This window comes from Neocloeon triangulifer, unplaced genomic scaffold (genome assembly GCF_031216515.1).
Source record: "Neocloeon triangulifer isolate White Clay Creek 2 clone unplaced genomic scaffold, ASM3121651v1 ptg000009l, whole genome shotgun sequence".
NCBI lineage: Eukaryota > Metazoa > Arthropoda > Insecta > Ephemeroptera > Baetidae > Neocloeon > Neocloeon triangulifer.
In genome coordinates this window covers 5,554,129-5,569,120 of record NW_026775551.1, presented here as the reverse complement: position 1 = coordinate 5,569,120, position 14,992 = coordinate 5,554,129, and the positions used below count along the sequence as shown (strand labels likewise).

General features: G+C 39.2%; 3 protein-coding genes across 4 annotated transcripts; 1 reads left to right on the top strand and 2 right to left on the bottom strand.

The window, feature by feature from the left end:
* Positions 1-490: 490 nt before the first annotated feature.
* On the bottom strand, positions 491-4,514 carry LOC132195158 (actin-interacting protein 1). Of its 2 annotated transcripts, XM_059616966.1 has the most exons (10): positions 4,396-4,514; positions 3,555-3,676; positions 3,407-3,497; positions 3,200-3,347; positions 2,670-3,135; positions 2,403-2,610; positions 2,017-2,351; positions 1,806-1,964; positions 1,202-1,352; positions 491-1,144 (listed from the first exon to the last, which is right to left on the bottom strand). In XM_059616966.1, exons 1-10 carry the CDS (start codon positions 4,409-4,411, stop codon positions 1,035-1,037), a joined length of 1,806 nt encoding a protein of 601 aa, XP_059472949.1. In that variant the 5' UTR covers positions 4,412-4,514; the 3' UTR covers positions 491-1,034. The 2 variants fall into 2 exon arrangements, with proteins under 2 accessions (XP_059472949.1, XP_059472951.1); XM_059616968.1 differs by lacking the exons at positions 491-1,144; positions 1,202-1,352 and adding an exon at positions 1,404-1,638 and having other exon boundaries at positions 4,396-4,429.
* A 75-nt stretch (positions 4,515-4,589) lies between these two features.
* Positions 4,590-6,350, top strand: LOC132195160 (BRISC complex subunit FAM175B-like). Its single transcript, XM_059616971.1, has 8 exons — positions 4,590-4,709; positions 4,906-4,990; positions 5,058-5,161; positions 5,217-5,425; positions 5,478-5,585; positions 5,638-5,825; positions 5,887-5,948; positions 6,006-6,350. The coding sequence occupies exons 1-8, from the start codon at positions 4,626-4,628 to the stop codon at positions 6,066-6,068; spliced, it is 903 nt and encodes a 300-aa protein (XP_059472954.1). The 5' UTR covers positions 4,590-4,625; the 3' UTR covers positions 6,069-6,350.
* Positions 6,335-13,569, bottom strand: LOC132195157 (protein masquerade). The gene is made up of 12 exons (XM_059616965.1): positions 13,413-13,569; positions 10,144-10,326; positions 9,927-10,037; positions 9,206-9,568; positions 8,854-9,103; positions 8,409-8,689; positions 7,962-8,228; positions 7,794-7,906; positions 7,581-7,738; positions 7,024-7,304; positions 6,773-6,927; positions 6,335-6,720 (listed from the first exon to the last, which is right to left on the bottom strand). Exons 1-12 carry the CDS (start codon positions 13,519-13,521, stop codon positions 6,553-6,555), a joined length of 2,439 nt encoding a protein of 812 aa, XP_059472948.1. The 5' UTR covers positions 13,522-13,569; the 3' UTR covers positions 6,335-6,552.
* Positions 13,570-14,992: the final 1,423 nt, after the last annotated feature.

Here is a 14,992-nt window from a genome sequence, read left to right as displayed (position 1 = left end):
ATTGATGACGCATATTATGACGCTTCTGACGCGGTTTTGAAATCTATAGATTGCATAATGATTAATTCATTGACTGATTGATTTATTATTTTTATCAAAACATGAACTTTAAATTAAAAAAATCTTTTGAAACTTATTGATTTGTCTCCTTTGCTCACTATGATTTATAGGGCTTACAATTAAAGTGACATCCTTAAGATTTTGCACAAGTGGCGAATGAACTGATTTGTATGGGGCTGTGGTATCCCAATTATTTGGACACCAAACTTCATTCTTGGAAGTAGTCATAGTGTAAATAGTACGAGTTATTTGAGAGCTTTGGATAAAAAATTTTATCCAAAAGTATCAGCAGGATTGGACTGCGGTTCACTGGGGAGAGCGGCCCAGTTTAATTCAAATTCAACGCCGTTGCGCCTACGCACGATTAGCCAGTCCTGGTCAGAGTCGAGTATGGGACAAGGTTGGATTTTAAGAGAACACAATATTTAGATCGATTTTGAAAATTTAATAAGTTAAGGTTTAAATACAATTTTTTTATTGAACAAAAAGAAGCAGAAAAAATGCCGTTGGATATTGGTAACAAAATTTATAAAAATTTGGATAAAAAAACAACAAAGAGATTATTCTGTAAATCATTGTATTATGTTTGAGAAAGCTTCATTTAAAATTTAATGCTATTCACTTAACAGCACAAATGCAGAACTTGTAAGAAATGCCAATTTGAGAATTATAAAAATACAGACCTGTCCATTTCATGGAAGACAAATTGAAAACATTTTTGGTTAATTGCAATGGATAATTTTCACAACTTTATTCCTCTTAATAGTTGTGAGGAAAAGTATCAAAATTGAACTTGAGGACATTTATGGACATGATTAATTATTGTTATTCACATACGGGCTCAAACTATTAAGGGACACAGATAAAATTATCCTCAAATTTTTTTTATCAAAAAGACTTTGATCTTTGTGTAGAAAAACACGAAAATATGGGCTAATAATAAATGTGAAAATATATTAATACTGCTCTGTGCATTAGAACGGAGCAACAGACCACAACTTGGTGTTGCAGTCCTGACCAGTTGACACGATGGTTTCGTTGTCCAGCCAAGCCAAACGGGTGATTTGACTCTGAGGATGAGCGTCTGAGAAAAGAGAGTCAATGAATAAGACAGCAATGCTTGTATTTACAATGAACTCACTCTTGATGATGAGGTGCTTGTTGGGCTGGGCGACGCTCCAGACAATAATGGTTGTGTCGAGAGAGCCGCTTGCTACTAGCGATGAGTCGGGCGACCAAGCGACAGTGTTCACCCTGGCAGTGTGGAATCCCCATTCTTTATTGTGTGCATGCTAGAAATAAGGGTCCAAAATTAAAATTTAGCATTTGTTAACATAATACAAAAAGTACAATTTTAAAAGAGGATGCACACAAAAAAATTATTGCTAGAAATCAGAAATAGAAACAAATCATGAAAGAGAGGTTCAAAGTTTTAAAATAAAAGCAACAAGTGAAAAGAGAGACAAAGCAAAAAAAGTAGAAGTGACAAGAATTTCTATCACCCATTTTTGTGACAATGTATTATTTTAAGACTGGATCCATGTGTCAAGTTATGAAGTTAGTAAGGTTACTCACTCCCTGAAAATAGAAATTCCATGGTGCAATTAGCAACTGTGACGACAACAAGTGGTTAATTTGCTATGGCGTCACAAAATTGTTTAAAACTCTATTTCGTTTCAGTTCCGACTGATGCCATAGCAGAATCATGATTCAATTTTGTGAGTAAAATTTTGAATAAAAATTACCTTGTAGTCATCAGTCTTGTACAGAATGACTTTCCGGTTGGTATCACAAGCAACCAAATACTGTCCATCAGGAGAGTAACTGCAGTCAGTTACAGGACCCAGGTGCTCCAGGGTGAGTTTCTCGGCAAGATTGGTTCCGTTCAGGGAATAAATGTGGACCTTCATTAAGAAAAATTTAGAACTTTACTTTGAACAACTGAATTAAAAAGACCGAATTGTCAGCTGAGCCACCGACAGCCACGTCTCCGGTGCTTTGGTTGATGGACACAGACGAAGGTTCGTAGTCAACAGGTAAGGAGGAAACCTTTCTGCCTCCTTCGACAACACTGACGTCCTTGATGCAACCAACAACCACTGTACTTCCCTTCACGTCCATTCCTCTCGGCTGACTTCCGAGCTTGACATCTGCAGGCAAGTACTGCTTTGACTCGATATTGATGGTTTTGAGGCTGTCGTCAATTCCGCAGGTCAGCAGGGTCGAATCAGTGGCTCGCATGCCGTTGATCTGATTCCCATGACCGGTTCCAGACATCCTGTCATTGTTTCCTGAATAAAAAATGAAATTAATAAGGTAATTATCAAAATTTGAAAATAAACCTGTCGCAGCATCCCAGGTGGTGACAAATCCATCGTGAGATCCAGTGAAAATTGACTTGCGATCAGTGCTGAGCTCAAGAACAGTGATCGGTTTGTTGTGGCCTTTGATGATTCGAATTGGTTTGCTGGGGTTGTTGACGTCAAGATAGTTGATGAACCCGCTCAGGGATACAGTCAGTAGGTGCTGCCCTTGCCACAGACAGGAGACCTGACACGATTTTCGATAAAGTTTCACTAAAAAATTCATCAATAATTATATTTCTGTACCTGCTGATCCTCGACAGTGTTGCCCATGTTGAAAGTTGTGACGGCAGTCCTCGTTTCAACGTCCCACAAACAACAGGTCTTGTCTCCAGACGCGGTGAGCAGTTGCTTCCCATCAGGGCTCCAAGCCACGCCGTAAACTCCTCCCTTGTGTGCAGGACTACCCACTTCACCAACAAGATCAGACGTGTTGCCGTCATAGATGAAAACCTTTCCATCAAAGCCAGCCGAGGCAAAGTGGTTTCCACTCGGAGAGTAGCGAACGGCCTGGACAAAGCGGTTGTGCTCCTGCTTGGTCATCTTGAACTTGAAAGGTGGGCCCTCGAAAACACCAATGGTGTTGTCCTCACTTCCAGTTACAATGCGGAACGGTCGAGATGGCTTAAAGTCACAAGAGTTGATTGGCTTTGACTGTCCAGATATTTCCCCAACAGATGTTCCCGTTTCTGACATGAAAACGTGACCAAATCTATAAAAAAAAAACGATCACACAAGGAGATTAATTAGTTAACAACCTTTAGAACAAAATTTACCTTTCTCTTCCCTCACCAACGACAACCATTCTTTGGTTGTCTGGGGACCAGGCAATGTCCTTGATTGGGCCTCCAATGGGCTGAAATTCATTTTTCAGCAGGTGCTCCTTGTTAACTGTATCCCAGATCCTAATTTTCCCAGACTGGTCTGTGAATAAATGTTTTTTCTTGAAATTTTGCCACAAATAATTTCGGTTCTAAAAATACCTCCAGACGCAATGTAGAATCCACTTGGTGAATATTTGGCAACATTCACTGCACATGAGTGCTCCGTGTAGATGTCAGAAATGGCGGGGTTCTAGAACATTAATTTTTATTAATTGTTAAATAAAATTTTGAATCACTCGAGATTTACATCAATATTCCTGATGATGACGCTATTGCCATTGGTGTAAAGGAAATTCTTTCCTTTTGGATCTCCACCAAGGACGATTGGCTGTCCCCGGTTAGTCTTTGGCAAAGTAGCGTAGATGTACTCTAAAAATAAAAATTTAATTTAATTTCAGTTGTAAAGCAAAAATTTAATTAAAAAAAATAAATGATATTTTTTAATAAAACGCGCCGTCATGTAAAGGATCAGAGTCTTTGTCAAACAAAATAAGTGCAAGTATGTATGTAGTGCAAGTCAGCACAAAAAGTCATCACCATATAAGGTCAACGGCACAGATATCACAAGGCGATCATGATTCACTTTACAAAAAGCAAGAAAAATCGAGATAAAGTTATGGCGCTGTGCAAATCGTAAAAAAGAATTTGTTCCAATGAGATTATAATTTCAGCGATTTAGGAGTCACGAGCATATTGTGGACTTATCAGACCGTGGATCCTGTTACTTATAATTTTTTGAAGAGATCATAAAAGAGAATGCTTAAAGAATTTATCAAATAGCGTGAATTTTGGTAAACTTTCCTGCAGCTTTTAAATTACTTGTTCCGAGACCTCCAAAGTAAAATTTTACTATTAAGGAAGCTCAAAATAGACGAAAATGACAATCCAGTTGCTGTTGCAGGAGGGTCAATGATTCCGAGTTGTAATGAAATCCAGCAGGATAAAAATAGAGCTCTCTGAATCTTGGACCCTCGCAAACAAACAGCTCTCGCCGGACCCGATTTTGCGCGGATTTTACATGATTTTGATGGAAAATTTTCTAACCCCATCGTAAAGGAACTAATTACAAACGCAGAGTTCATACTTACTGTTCGAGAAAGACATTTTGGACCGAATTTGACGAAAATACAAAACCACCTCCCTAAGGAAGTTGTGTTTTCAGGATAACACGCCCACGGCGGCTGGCTGCTGCCGACGGAGGGGAAACGTAGACAGAAATCGAAGGGGAAATTCTCGGTTTCTGACTGGCTGATGATTCCGGATGGTCTTGGCAATTGGCAACGGCGCTAAATTTGAATATTGTTGATGGTAATGAAAAATGGCGGAACTACCGACTGTGGAGATAAACAGAACGTGCCTTTCCTTGCTTTTCCGGGACAATGCGTTGAGTCCAGGAGATCAAGTATGAAAATTCTTGACTTTTCGCAAACCTTATTTCTTAATTTGAAAAATTTGACCATGTTACTGCCGCAGTAAGATACTGTGTGTAAATTTAAATTCAATCGTCTGACAGCTCCTAACCATTTTTGTTTTAATGATTCCATAATTATATTTTTTTCACCTTTTCCACATTAACATTTCATTATTTAAATTCATAGGAAGGCTTCCTAATTGGGGAAGTAATCGAGAGGGCCTTGAGCCTTAGTGATACGCAGGAAAATGTTGGAACAGCCACTGTGATAAGTAAAGAATCTTTTGAAAATTCATCTGAACATCGAAAATAACAACTTTACATATTTCTTTTCCACAGAGATTACATCAACTTTTCCCATTCCCAAGCACTGCAGATTCTACAATGGAGTAGGAAAAATAGACCATGCTGCACTGGAAGATCTTCTGGGCCCATTTTCAGATGTAAGGTTTTTAGTTTAACATTTCAGATTTTTACTTAATGAAGATTGTTTTTTAGAAAATAGTTGGCTATTTTGAGTTCAAGAGAAACCTGAATGAAGAAATTGAAGAAATAATCACCTTTACCCAACGCAATGTATTCATGCAACTTGGTCAGAGAGCTGGACATTCCCACGAGAAGCCCTTTGTCTTCATGGTCCTTAGACAAAGACATGAAAGCAGAGGTGTGATTCAAAACTCATTTGGCTACTTCACATTCAGAGATGGGTAAAATCGAATAGAAAACCTTAAGATCAAATTAAAAACTGTCTGTAATCAGGTCGCTGATCAAACTGGCAAGCAGTATTCCGAACTTGGGAGATACGTCTCACGATCGCTACGTTCAAAACGCTCCAGTGCCTCTGGTTGACAATCTTTTTGCCAAAATGTGAGATCTTATATTGCCAAATTAACATATTTTAATTTTAATTCTATTACAGGACTGCTCCAAAGAAAGATCCAGCTTCTCTGCCTGTGGTCAAAATTCATCTGGCTATGTTGGAGCAGCTGAAAATTGCTGCTAATAACGCTGTTGTTTTAGAAGAAGAATACAAAATAGCCAAATATTTGCTTGACAAATGTGAAGCAGATTTAGCAGATCGCAGAAAAGCTAAGAAATTGCAGACAGGTGAAATAAAAAAATACCAAAAATAGCTCAACCAATGAACTTATCATTTTATGCATTTCAGCTATAAAACGCCATAAGGTTGATGATCAAGTTGTGCCATCTACTAGCAAAACAAACTGCATGGTAAACAGAAAAATAAAAATCTAATATTTTTGTTTGAACTCTTAATATTTACAACAGTCCTCTGAACCTCCTGCAGCAGGCTCAAGCAAATCTGAATTGAAAGTAAAAAATTCAACCTGATGCACCATTCTACTTAAAGGTCAGTCAACAAAACAAGAACACCAAGAATACTATTTTTATCTTCTCTCGGTTCAGAGCCGAACTTCCTAAATGTGCAAACCAAAATATTAAAGTTATTTCTAATATTCTTATTATTATTAATATGCAAAAGAGATCAAATATTCCATTAATTTTACATTTTAAATTATTTCTGGTCTGGTAATAAATTAAAACGCAAATTTAATTGCAGAGTTGTTGTAAATATTTTTAAATAAAAACCGCTGGTTGGATTTAAAATAAAATTTATTGATAAATGACGTGATTATGGCCATGCAATATGAGAAATGCATACATTAAAATAATTAACACTGTGATACGGATGATGACGCTGCTTTGGATTGATGGCTGTGAGTAACACTATAAATTATCAAATTTAATAACCAAGGGCAGGTACGCATAACTATGAATACTGTATCAACAAGCCCTCATTTAGTGAGCAAATTCCTTAGAGATTATTAACACTGATGATTTGATTGATCCATCCGATAAAGGCACTAACTTTGACATAAACGCCGGGCACATCTTGCCTGCCACAACCAAATCCCCAGGAAACCAAACCGGCCAACTCGTAAAATCCGTCATCCTGGCACACCAGGGGACCACCTCCGTCTCCCTAAAATTGTCATCATCTCAATCCGAAAACACGATTTGAATTTGTATTTTACCTGGCAAGCGTCATTTCCTTCTTCTCCACCAGCGCAGAAACTGCTCGCTGGCAAAATGAAGATTTTCTCGGTCACAGCGTTAATTTTCCTCAAACATTCGGCGTCGCTCACAATTGGAATTTCCGCTTCCCTAACTCTCAGGGGGATTGGGCCGGCTAAAATTAAAAATTAAATTAAACAAAATTCAGATAAAAACAAACAGGGATTAAAAAATTATTAACTAGTATTTTAAATGAAAATATCAAACAAACCTTCTCCCATGTATCCATAGCCGGTGACGGTGCACCTTTTGCCTGGCGGGTGTCCTGCGCCCCTGGCAGGCAGACAAACCAGACAAACGCCGGCCTCCGTAAGTTCGGCCTGGCCCTGCAGCTTGAGTAGTGCGACGTCGTTGTCCAAAGTTTGCGAATTGTGGTTGTGGTGGATGTAGGTGGTGGCCACGCGCAACGTTTGGGCACCAGGGCTGCCGTATTTGCGCGTCAGGTCGTGGTCGCCCACCCTTACGTATATGGCGTCTCCAGAGCGTACAATGCTGGAATTGGGAATTTTATAAGAGTCAAATATATAGGAGAGGTCAAATAAAATTTCACTCTAAAAAAGAGAAAAAATTAAGTGAAAAATCTAAATTTACAAGTTTTATGCTTTCTTTAGAGCGTAATATCAACTTTTTGCTCTTGAAATATCCTTTTTATGGTTCAAATCAGTTCATGTAACAAATCATAAGCAGAAAATTTGAAATTTTTTAAATTATTCAAAGTTTGTTTTGTAAGATTTTGCTCGAAATATCCCAGAAACCCAATTTCCTTACTTTGTGACGCAGTGAGCCGCGGTCAAAACCCACTGGGTTCCAATGAGGGCGCCTCCGCAAAGGTACTGGTTCAGCGAGTTAATCAGGGCAACCTGCCAGCACCACTCGCCAGGATCGGCGTCCGCGCCTCCCACTACTCTCCCTTCTCTAAACGGACCCTGCAAAACCACACTTAGATTTCATTTCTCCAAGAAAAATGTATTTCATTCGTACAAAGGCAGTGCTGTTCGAGGCTCCCTCTCGCTGCGTTCCCTTCACGCCGCACACATATTTGCTGTAGGTCGGCGTCGGGCCTGGTTGCTGAACGCTGTTGATGTTGGTCGTGGCTGGAAAATTTCATTGGTTTTTTTCTAGTGTCCTTAACTTTTGGAGGTTGCTTACTGTGTTGGGGGTATTTTTGGGGAGGCAGAGGCTGGAGGCCGTGCTGCGTGCTGGGCTGGTCGATGGGCGACGGCCGGTAGGGCTGGTAGAAGGGCAGCTCGGTGTCGTTGCGGGAAAGACCAGTCGGTGGTGGCGGCGGAATCGGGTGGTGCGGATGGTGGTGTTGAGGGTTGCGTTGCTCCAGCAACTCTCGGATCAGTGATTTGTGGGCGCAGCACTGGGTGCCGGCCTTCTTACATCTGAACAAATTGGTCATTTCCGCGTTTCCTGAAAGCGAAATTAACTTTATGCTCAACTACTCTGGCTTTGCCTTCATTGATTTTGATCTTTTTTTTGTTAAATTTCAAGTATTATTTTTTTTTAACATTTAAAGTTTCTCAGCTCATTTATAAAATATTTTAGAATATTTCTCTAAAATATTCTTCCTGATTTTAAGTTCTTACTTACTGAAGCACGTGAACGAGAGGTATGGCACGATGCAAGAGCCAGGGCACTCAGGTCGCGGGTCAGGCGGGGGAGGAGGGGTGCTCGTCGTTGGCGGCGGGGGTCTGGTAGCTGGGGGCGAGTTGGTCAGCAGAGCTGTGATTGGGCCAAGACCACTAAAAGCGCTGTCCAAGGAGGACAGAGTGTCCACGACTGTGTTGACGGCGTCAAGGGCGCTGGACGCACTGCTGACGGCCGGTTTTGGTGGCGGAGGCGGAGATTTTGTGGCCGGAGGTGGAGGTGGGCTGAAGAATTTTAATTTTTTTTTTAACATGAAGGAACAGTATATCTTGATTTTAATTAAAATTAACACAAATCTAGTAAATTCCTAAAATTCCTTGTAAAATGAGTAAAAATTCAATTAATTTTATTGGGCCAAAGTCTAAAGAAAGTTTGAATTTTAAATTACCTCCTAGTGTTGTCGCAACATACTGATCCCTTAGCGCAGTTTGCCGTGTTCTGAATGATCACTGAAGGTCGTTCGCAGAAAGCAGCCATGATGCTTAGCAAACAGAAACCAGGACACTTGGGCACTTGGCCCTTTGGAGGCTCTTGCTTGGTGGCCAAGACTGTGGTTGATATCGGGGTCGTCACTTCCGGCACTCTTTCGAGAGGCCTTGTTGGTGTCACAGGGTTGTTGATGCAACAACTGTCGTCACCTGCCAAACAGTTACTCTCATAAAACAATCGGCAATTTCAGCAGTTAATTTTTAAATATTCATACTGTTGTAAAAATTACAAATTATTATAGAAAGTTTTACCTGGGCAGGAGGCCTCAGTGTCGACGTCGTCACAGAAAAGCGCAAACAATCCACTGACGCACTCGCCCTTGCACTGTTTTCCGAACTGGGCTGCTGAAGTGGGCGCTGGTGTGGTGGTGGTTGTGGTCGTCGTGGTTGAAGCCGTGGTCGTCGTCAATGGCGGCACCGCTGTCGTCGACAGCTTTGTCTTGTTATTTCTGTCCATTATGATCAGCTCTGGAGGGGCCTTGTCTGCCGAGTACACGTCCCTCGACACGCAGCAGCGCAGCCCTGTTTTGCAAAGGGACGAAATGTCCAGCACCGCCTCGCAATAGTCTGCGATCCGCTCGGCCACGCACACCCCTGGGCAACTCTTTTGTCCGTCTGTCAAAACGTCACAAATTCAAAATTATTTACAACTTAAAATTATTGTAAGGTCGGGAAATTTAAAAATTTAGTCCACAATTTTACAAAAAAAACTTTTCCTATTTTTCCATCCCTGCGATTCTGTCTGGTCAACTGAAGTATAAAAGGTAAAAAATTTAGTCATTGCTCATATTTTTATATTGCAAATGTCATCATTTTGCATCGGTGCTATTTATTTATCACTTATATGCCCAATCCGAAGAATTTTTCCTAAAATGATATGTTTTCAATGAAAAAAAAAAAATAGTGTAGGGATTGGAGGTTTTTGATTTGAAAATTATACTAAATTAAATTAGTAAATGAATTATTGTTTCACCTGTTCCCTTTAGTTCTGATGTAGGAGGTGGTGCTTTACTAGGCAAAGGCGTCGTTGAAGATGATGGTGATGCCGATGGCCTTTTTTGGCTTGACGTGCTGATCTTATCAGCTATATTCAGATACACAAGTTATAAATTTGAATACGATTCTACTTCCTTGAGGATTGAACGTAAAATATTGTTCAAATTTTGATCTTGGTAATTAAAAAAAAATACCTGGGGCTGACGTTGCAGGGGTGGTGGTGTTGTCTGGGGGTGCGTCTACGCAGCACCGCATCGATGACGACGGACACGCCACGTCTTCGAGCACCTGCGAGCAAATTAGCGAGGCGAGTGCGTGCATACAAACGCCAGGGCAGTCTTTGCTGTTGGCTGTGCTTGTGATAGTTTCCAATAGACCTGCAAATTCAAAATTTAACCATTTTCAGTAATATTAATAAGTGGATTATTTTCATGGGAAACTCAATTGTGGATTTCCCAGCATTTTATGAGTCAAATTTAAAGTATTATTATCTGCGATTATAAAATTTGAAACTTTTTTATATCTTCTATAATATTATTTTTATTCAACGTATTCAGTATGCTTTTTTTATATAATATTCCTACAATTTTTCATATTAAATAAATATTTTTGGATTTATGTATTTTAAATTAACACTGTTTATTTGATAACGATGCTAATTAAATTATGCAAGTGACAACCAGGGGCGTCTACGATTTAGCCGTGGAAATACTGTAGTCCACTTAATTGCTTTTTTGTCTAGAGGTTTAAGAGGTTGCATGGCTGGCGGTGCCATTGAGAGGGACATTTTAAGCTCCGATAGCAAGTTGGCAGTGGCACAATCACTGGAAATGAAACGTTACAAGGAATGCGACATAAATATCCTAAGCAAACAAAGGAAGAAAGAATTTGATTACCCATTTACGCAAAGGCTTGTTACAAGTTAGGGTACAAAAGTTGTTTAGAATAACAAAAATGCAAGAATTCTGACGGCTTTTTACATTATAAAGGAAAATCCTGGAGTAGCGGTGTCCTGCTTTGAAAGAATATTTATTTTATACCTCACTCTTTTACTTGTAGCTGAATTTATAAAATTTAAGTGACAACTGAGATCATTAAAATATATTATAATCAATTTTTTTAATTTAAAAAGAAAATATTTGTGCACTTTTAATTTTCTATAGTTATCATTTAAATATATTTTACCAATTGTTGTAGGAAAGTTAGTCGCGTTGAACAATTTCGTAAAAGACTGTAACAATGTTTTAACTCTGTATTAAAAGTTAAAACAGAAATTTATAATTGTTTATTGAAAGGGCTGCCAATACCTATACCTTTTTTGCAAACTATTTATAGATTAATATTTGGCGTGCATTATCAAGTCGACGCCGTTAATTGATTGCGTAGCCAAAAAGTGCCTCTCGAAGGGTCTCACACGCAGGTCCCATCGTAAACTTTACACCTCGGCCGCGCGGCAAGTCAACGAACGAAATATGGTCTCAGAAAAGCAGTAAAACCAGAAAAGGGATATCATCACAAAGTTTCCTCAGGTATATCTATTTCTCTCTAGCTGAGCGAGAATTAGGAAACCTTGGCTGTGGTTTCCAAATTATACCCCCGCGCCTCGGCACCCCCCCTCGGCCGGGGCTCCAAAGTGGCCAATTTCTGTGAGCCGTCGTTAATGGGCCAATTGCGCAACAGGTGCGCCTTGTTTGCCTGGGTGTGCTCCGTGCGTGTGTTCGGTCGGTCGTTCGGCAGGGAGAGGGGAAGGGGCAAGGACACGGCGGGGTTGATGACCTGCACACAGGTGACTGCATTCCTGCCATGCCTAAAACACACTCAGTCGAGCACTCGGTCCGTCCCTTCACTTAAGGCCCCTGCGTTAATTAGTATGCGATTGTTCGCGGCACCGGTGCGCCATTTTTCAATTGTCGTACGTATTTATGGAGACTCTGCCATATTATCTTGGCCGCCTCTGCATTCCGAGCCCTTTTCATTTGCTAATCGCAACCACGACCCTGGACATCTCCCTGACCGACTGAATCGCAGGACACTTGGTCCTTCCCATCAACTTGCTTTTACTTTTATTTCAGTAATAATAAGTCATTAATATATTATTTTTTTTCTTAACTGAAGGGAAAAGCAAAATCTTTCAACAAAAATCCGAAATCGATGGGGTAAGACAAATTCAAATTAATTAAGTATCATTTAAATCAATGCTCTATTACTATTTTGATAAATTCTTGACCAATTAATTAATTAAATGGAATCTGAATTCTGAATTAAATCCATATGAAGCGATGAATCTAGACCAAATCGCGGGCGGCTGTAGCTCACGTGCTTTATTGTTAAGTGTGACAATTAAATCAATCATAGTGTGTGCGTATGTGCGATGAGAGAGAATCGAGTTTGTGCGCTGATTCGATGCTGCCGTTTTTGTGCCCGCCGAGGAAACAATTGTAGTCAGTAGGACAAACAATCAAGTCCGAGTGAGCGAATTAAATAGAGTGCAGACCACAAGGGACACTGATCCAGTGACAACAGACGCTTCAAGATTGTGGATCAACAACAAGAAGTGCAACCAATATGCTTCCATTTCACACACAAAATATAGCACTGCACTAAGAATGAGATTCTTTTAAAACGAATGTTTCGCAGATACTTTATACCGCTTTATACCTACAAAACTAAATGCAGCAAATAACGAAGAGATTTTTAGATTCTTTTTAAGCAATAAATAACGTTTTGAATGAAAAATTGTAGTGAATTTGGTTCTGTTAACATTGTATAAATTGGTAAAAAAATCATTCTTTTCAATAATACTTTTTTATGATTTATAAAATTGTGAACTTCAGCTGTTGTTTTAATTGTTTTATGTTTGTAAAAATTTTTTTCGACAAAGAAACGGTTCTACGGTCCTAAAAAGTGGTAAAAACTTTGCGCAGAATCGATTCTCGCGTGTCATTATGCTAATTTCACGCGGCCTCCGCGCGACTGCCTGTCGGCGGCACTCGCATGCAAACACACACACAGCCTGGGTACCGTACACAAATTGTTATTATTATTATTATATGGAAGTCTATACATGACCGATGCAATACAGTTATTTACTCATAGCAGAGGTGTGATCGCTCTAGCGCTGCTGACACACGGGAAATATTGATAAAACTTTTGCTACTTTGAAATAAATCTAAATCTTAAGGCAGTAAAGTTTAAATAAATGTAATGCGCCAAAAGTATAAATATGGAAGTTAATTTACTTATATCTGATATGAAACATTTTAATTTTAAATGAAATGAAGAATTACAAAGAATTAATATCATCAAAAACGTTGGATGATTTATATGTTTATTTATTCATTATTTTTTCTTTCAAATATTCATCGTTTTATTTAAATTAATAAAATAAAACATCGAATAATGACTTTTACGACTGTTACTTTGGATTAATAATTTAAAAAATGAGTTTGATGCTTCATCTCACCTGAAAAGAAACTAGAGGCGAGCGAGTCCTCATCGTCCTGCGCCCTCGCAAGGGTGGCCACCACCAGCAGTACACCGATTAAACACTTCCACAGCCCGGCCAAGTCCATGTCGGCTGCCGGCAAGGTCTGCACTGAGAGGGTCTCGTGGCGAGTTGCTCTTCTTCAGGTGGGGGCAGGAACCGTTGTTGGCCAGTGACGTCACGCCCGAGTAGGTATACCTTTTATACCTGACTGAGAGGAACGTCATCTCTGCCGCTTCCTCGAACGCTCAATGTTGCATAACACGACGTTCAAGTGCGCGCCCCTGGGGTGGTCAGCACTGACCCTGGTCACCAACGGTGGCGACCAACACGAGTTCCAAATGAATTAAAACAACTTCGCACATATTTGAATGGTTATTACAAAAAAGGCCAAAGGAACTTATTTAAACAGGGTGTTAAGAAATTGAAAGTTCCGAACAATCATTGACTTGGTTTATTTTTCCATTATTTTTTTTCTGAATGAATTGTGTTCGGTTTAATTATTTGAGCTCTGATTGTAGCACATCATATTGTCTTTTGAATGCATGACAGTGTAACAGGATTTAGGCGTCTCACTTGCACTAAAGCCGTTTTTAGTTTCCGCACCTTAATTAGTCAGTCCGTAACGACGAGAAATGCGAATATATATGAATCACACAGCAGATACAACGAAGTGATTCACATTGTCTGCACGTCCTGATTCAAAATATGTGTGCCAAACAGAAATTGAATAAAAAAAAATTGTTAATGGCTTTTCTCTTCCAGTCATTTCAGTATAAATGAGCCAAAATTATTTAATCCTTAAATTATTTGGTGCTTAAAAGCATCAATATATTTAAAGGCAGAGAAAATTTTTTTATTTTCATGTCAAATGATTAGTTTTTATTACTGAAAAGCTTATTAAGTTTTTAGTGAATTTAGTAAAAAAAAAAGAAGTCACATAATATGATGTATTTTAGCTTCATTATACATTATTATACAGGAAATATTTAATATAAAATTTTAAAATACTTTTGTGGCTTAATTTTTTAATAAAATCACAAAACTTTATCATAGTAACTTTATAAGCTCTTCAGTATTAAAACTAACATTATGAAATCAAAATCCAAAATATATCCTTTACCACGCCTTTAAATATATAATGTTTTTTTTAGCACCATTTTATTTAAGTATTAAATACTTTTGATTGAAAGTTTTGTAGTAAAATGACCGGAGCAGAGCAGCCATTAACAATTTTTTATTCAATTTCTGTTTGCTGTGTTTTTGCGGCGTATAATGTTCAACCGCAAACAAGACCCATTAATGTTCTGGTGCCTCTTCACTCGTCAGCAGCTCCAGAGAACCTCGCCGAAACGAAATTTCAGTTCTTGATTATTTTTTGCGAGCGGCGCAGTGCGCGGTCGAGAGCAAGCAAAGAAGATTGTTTGTCACCTGCTTGTATCTTGTCATGCAGGCATGTGTGTGGTATTACACGAGAGAGAAAGAAAGAGCGAGAGGAGAGGCGAAGATGTGATGTGACCACGGCCAATGACCCCCGGAGCAAAGCAACAGGCCGAGAT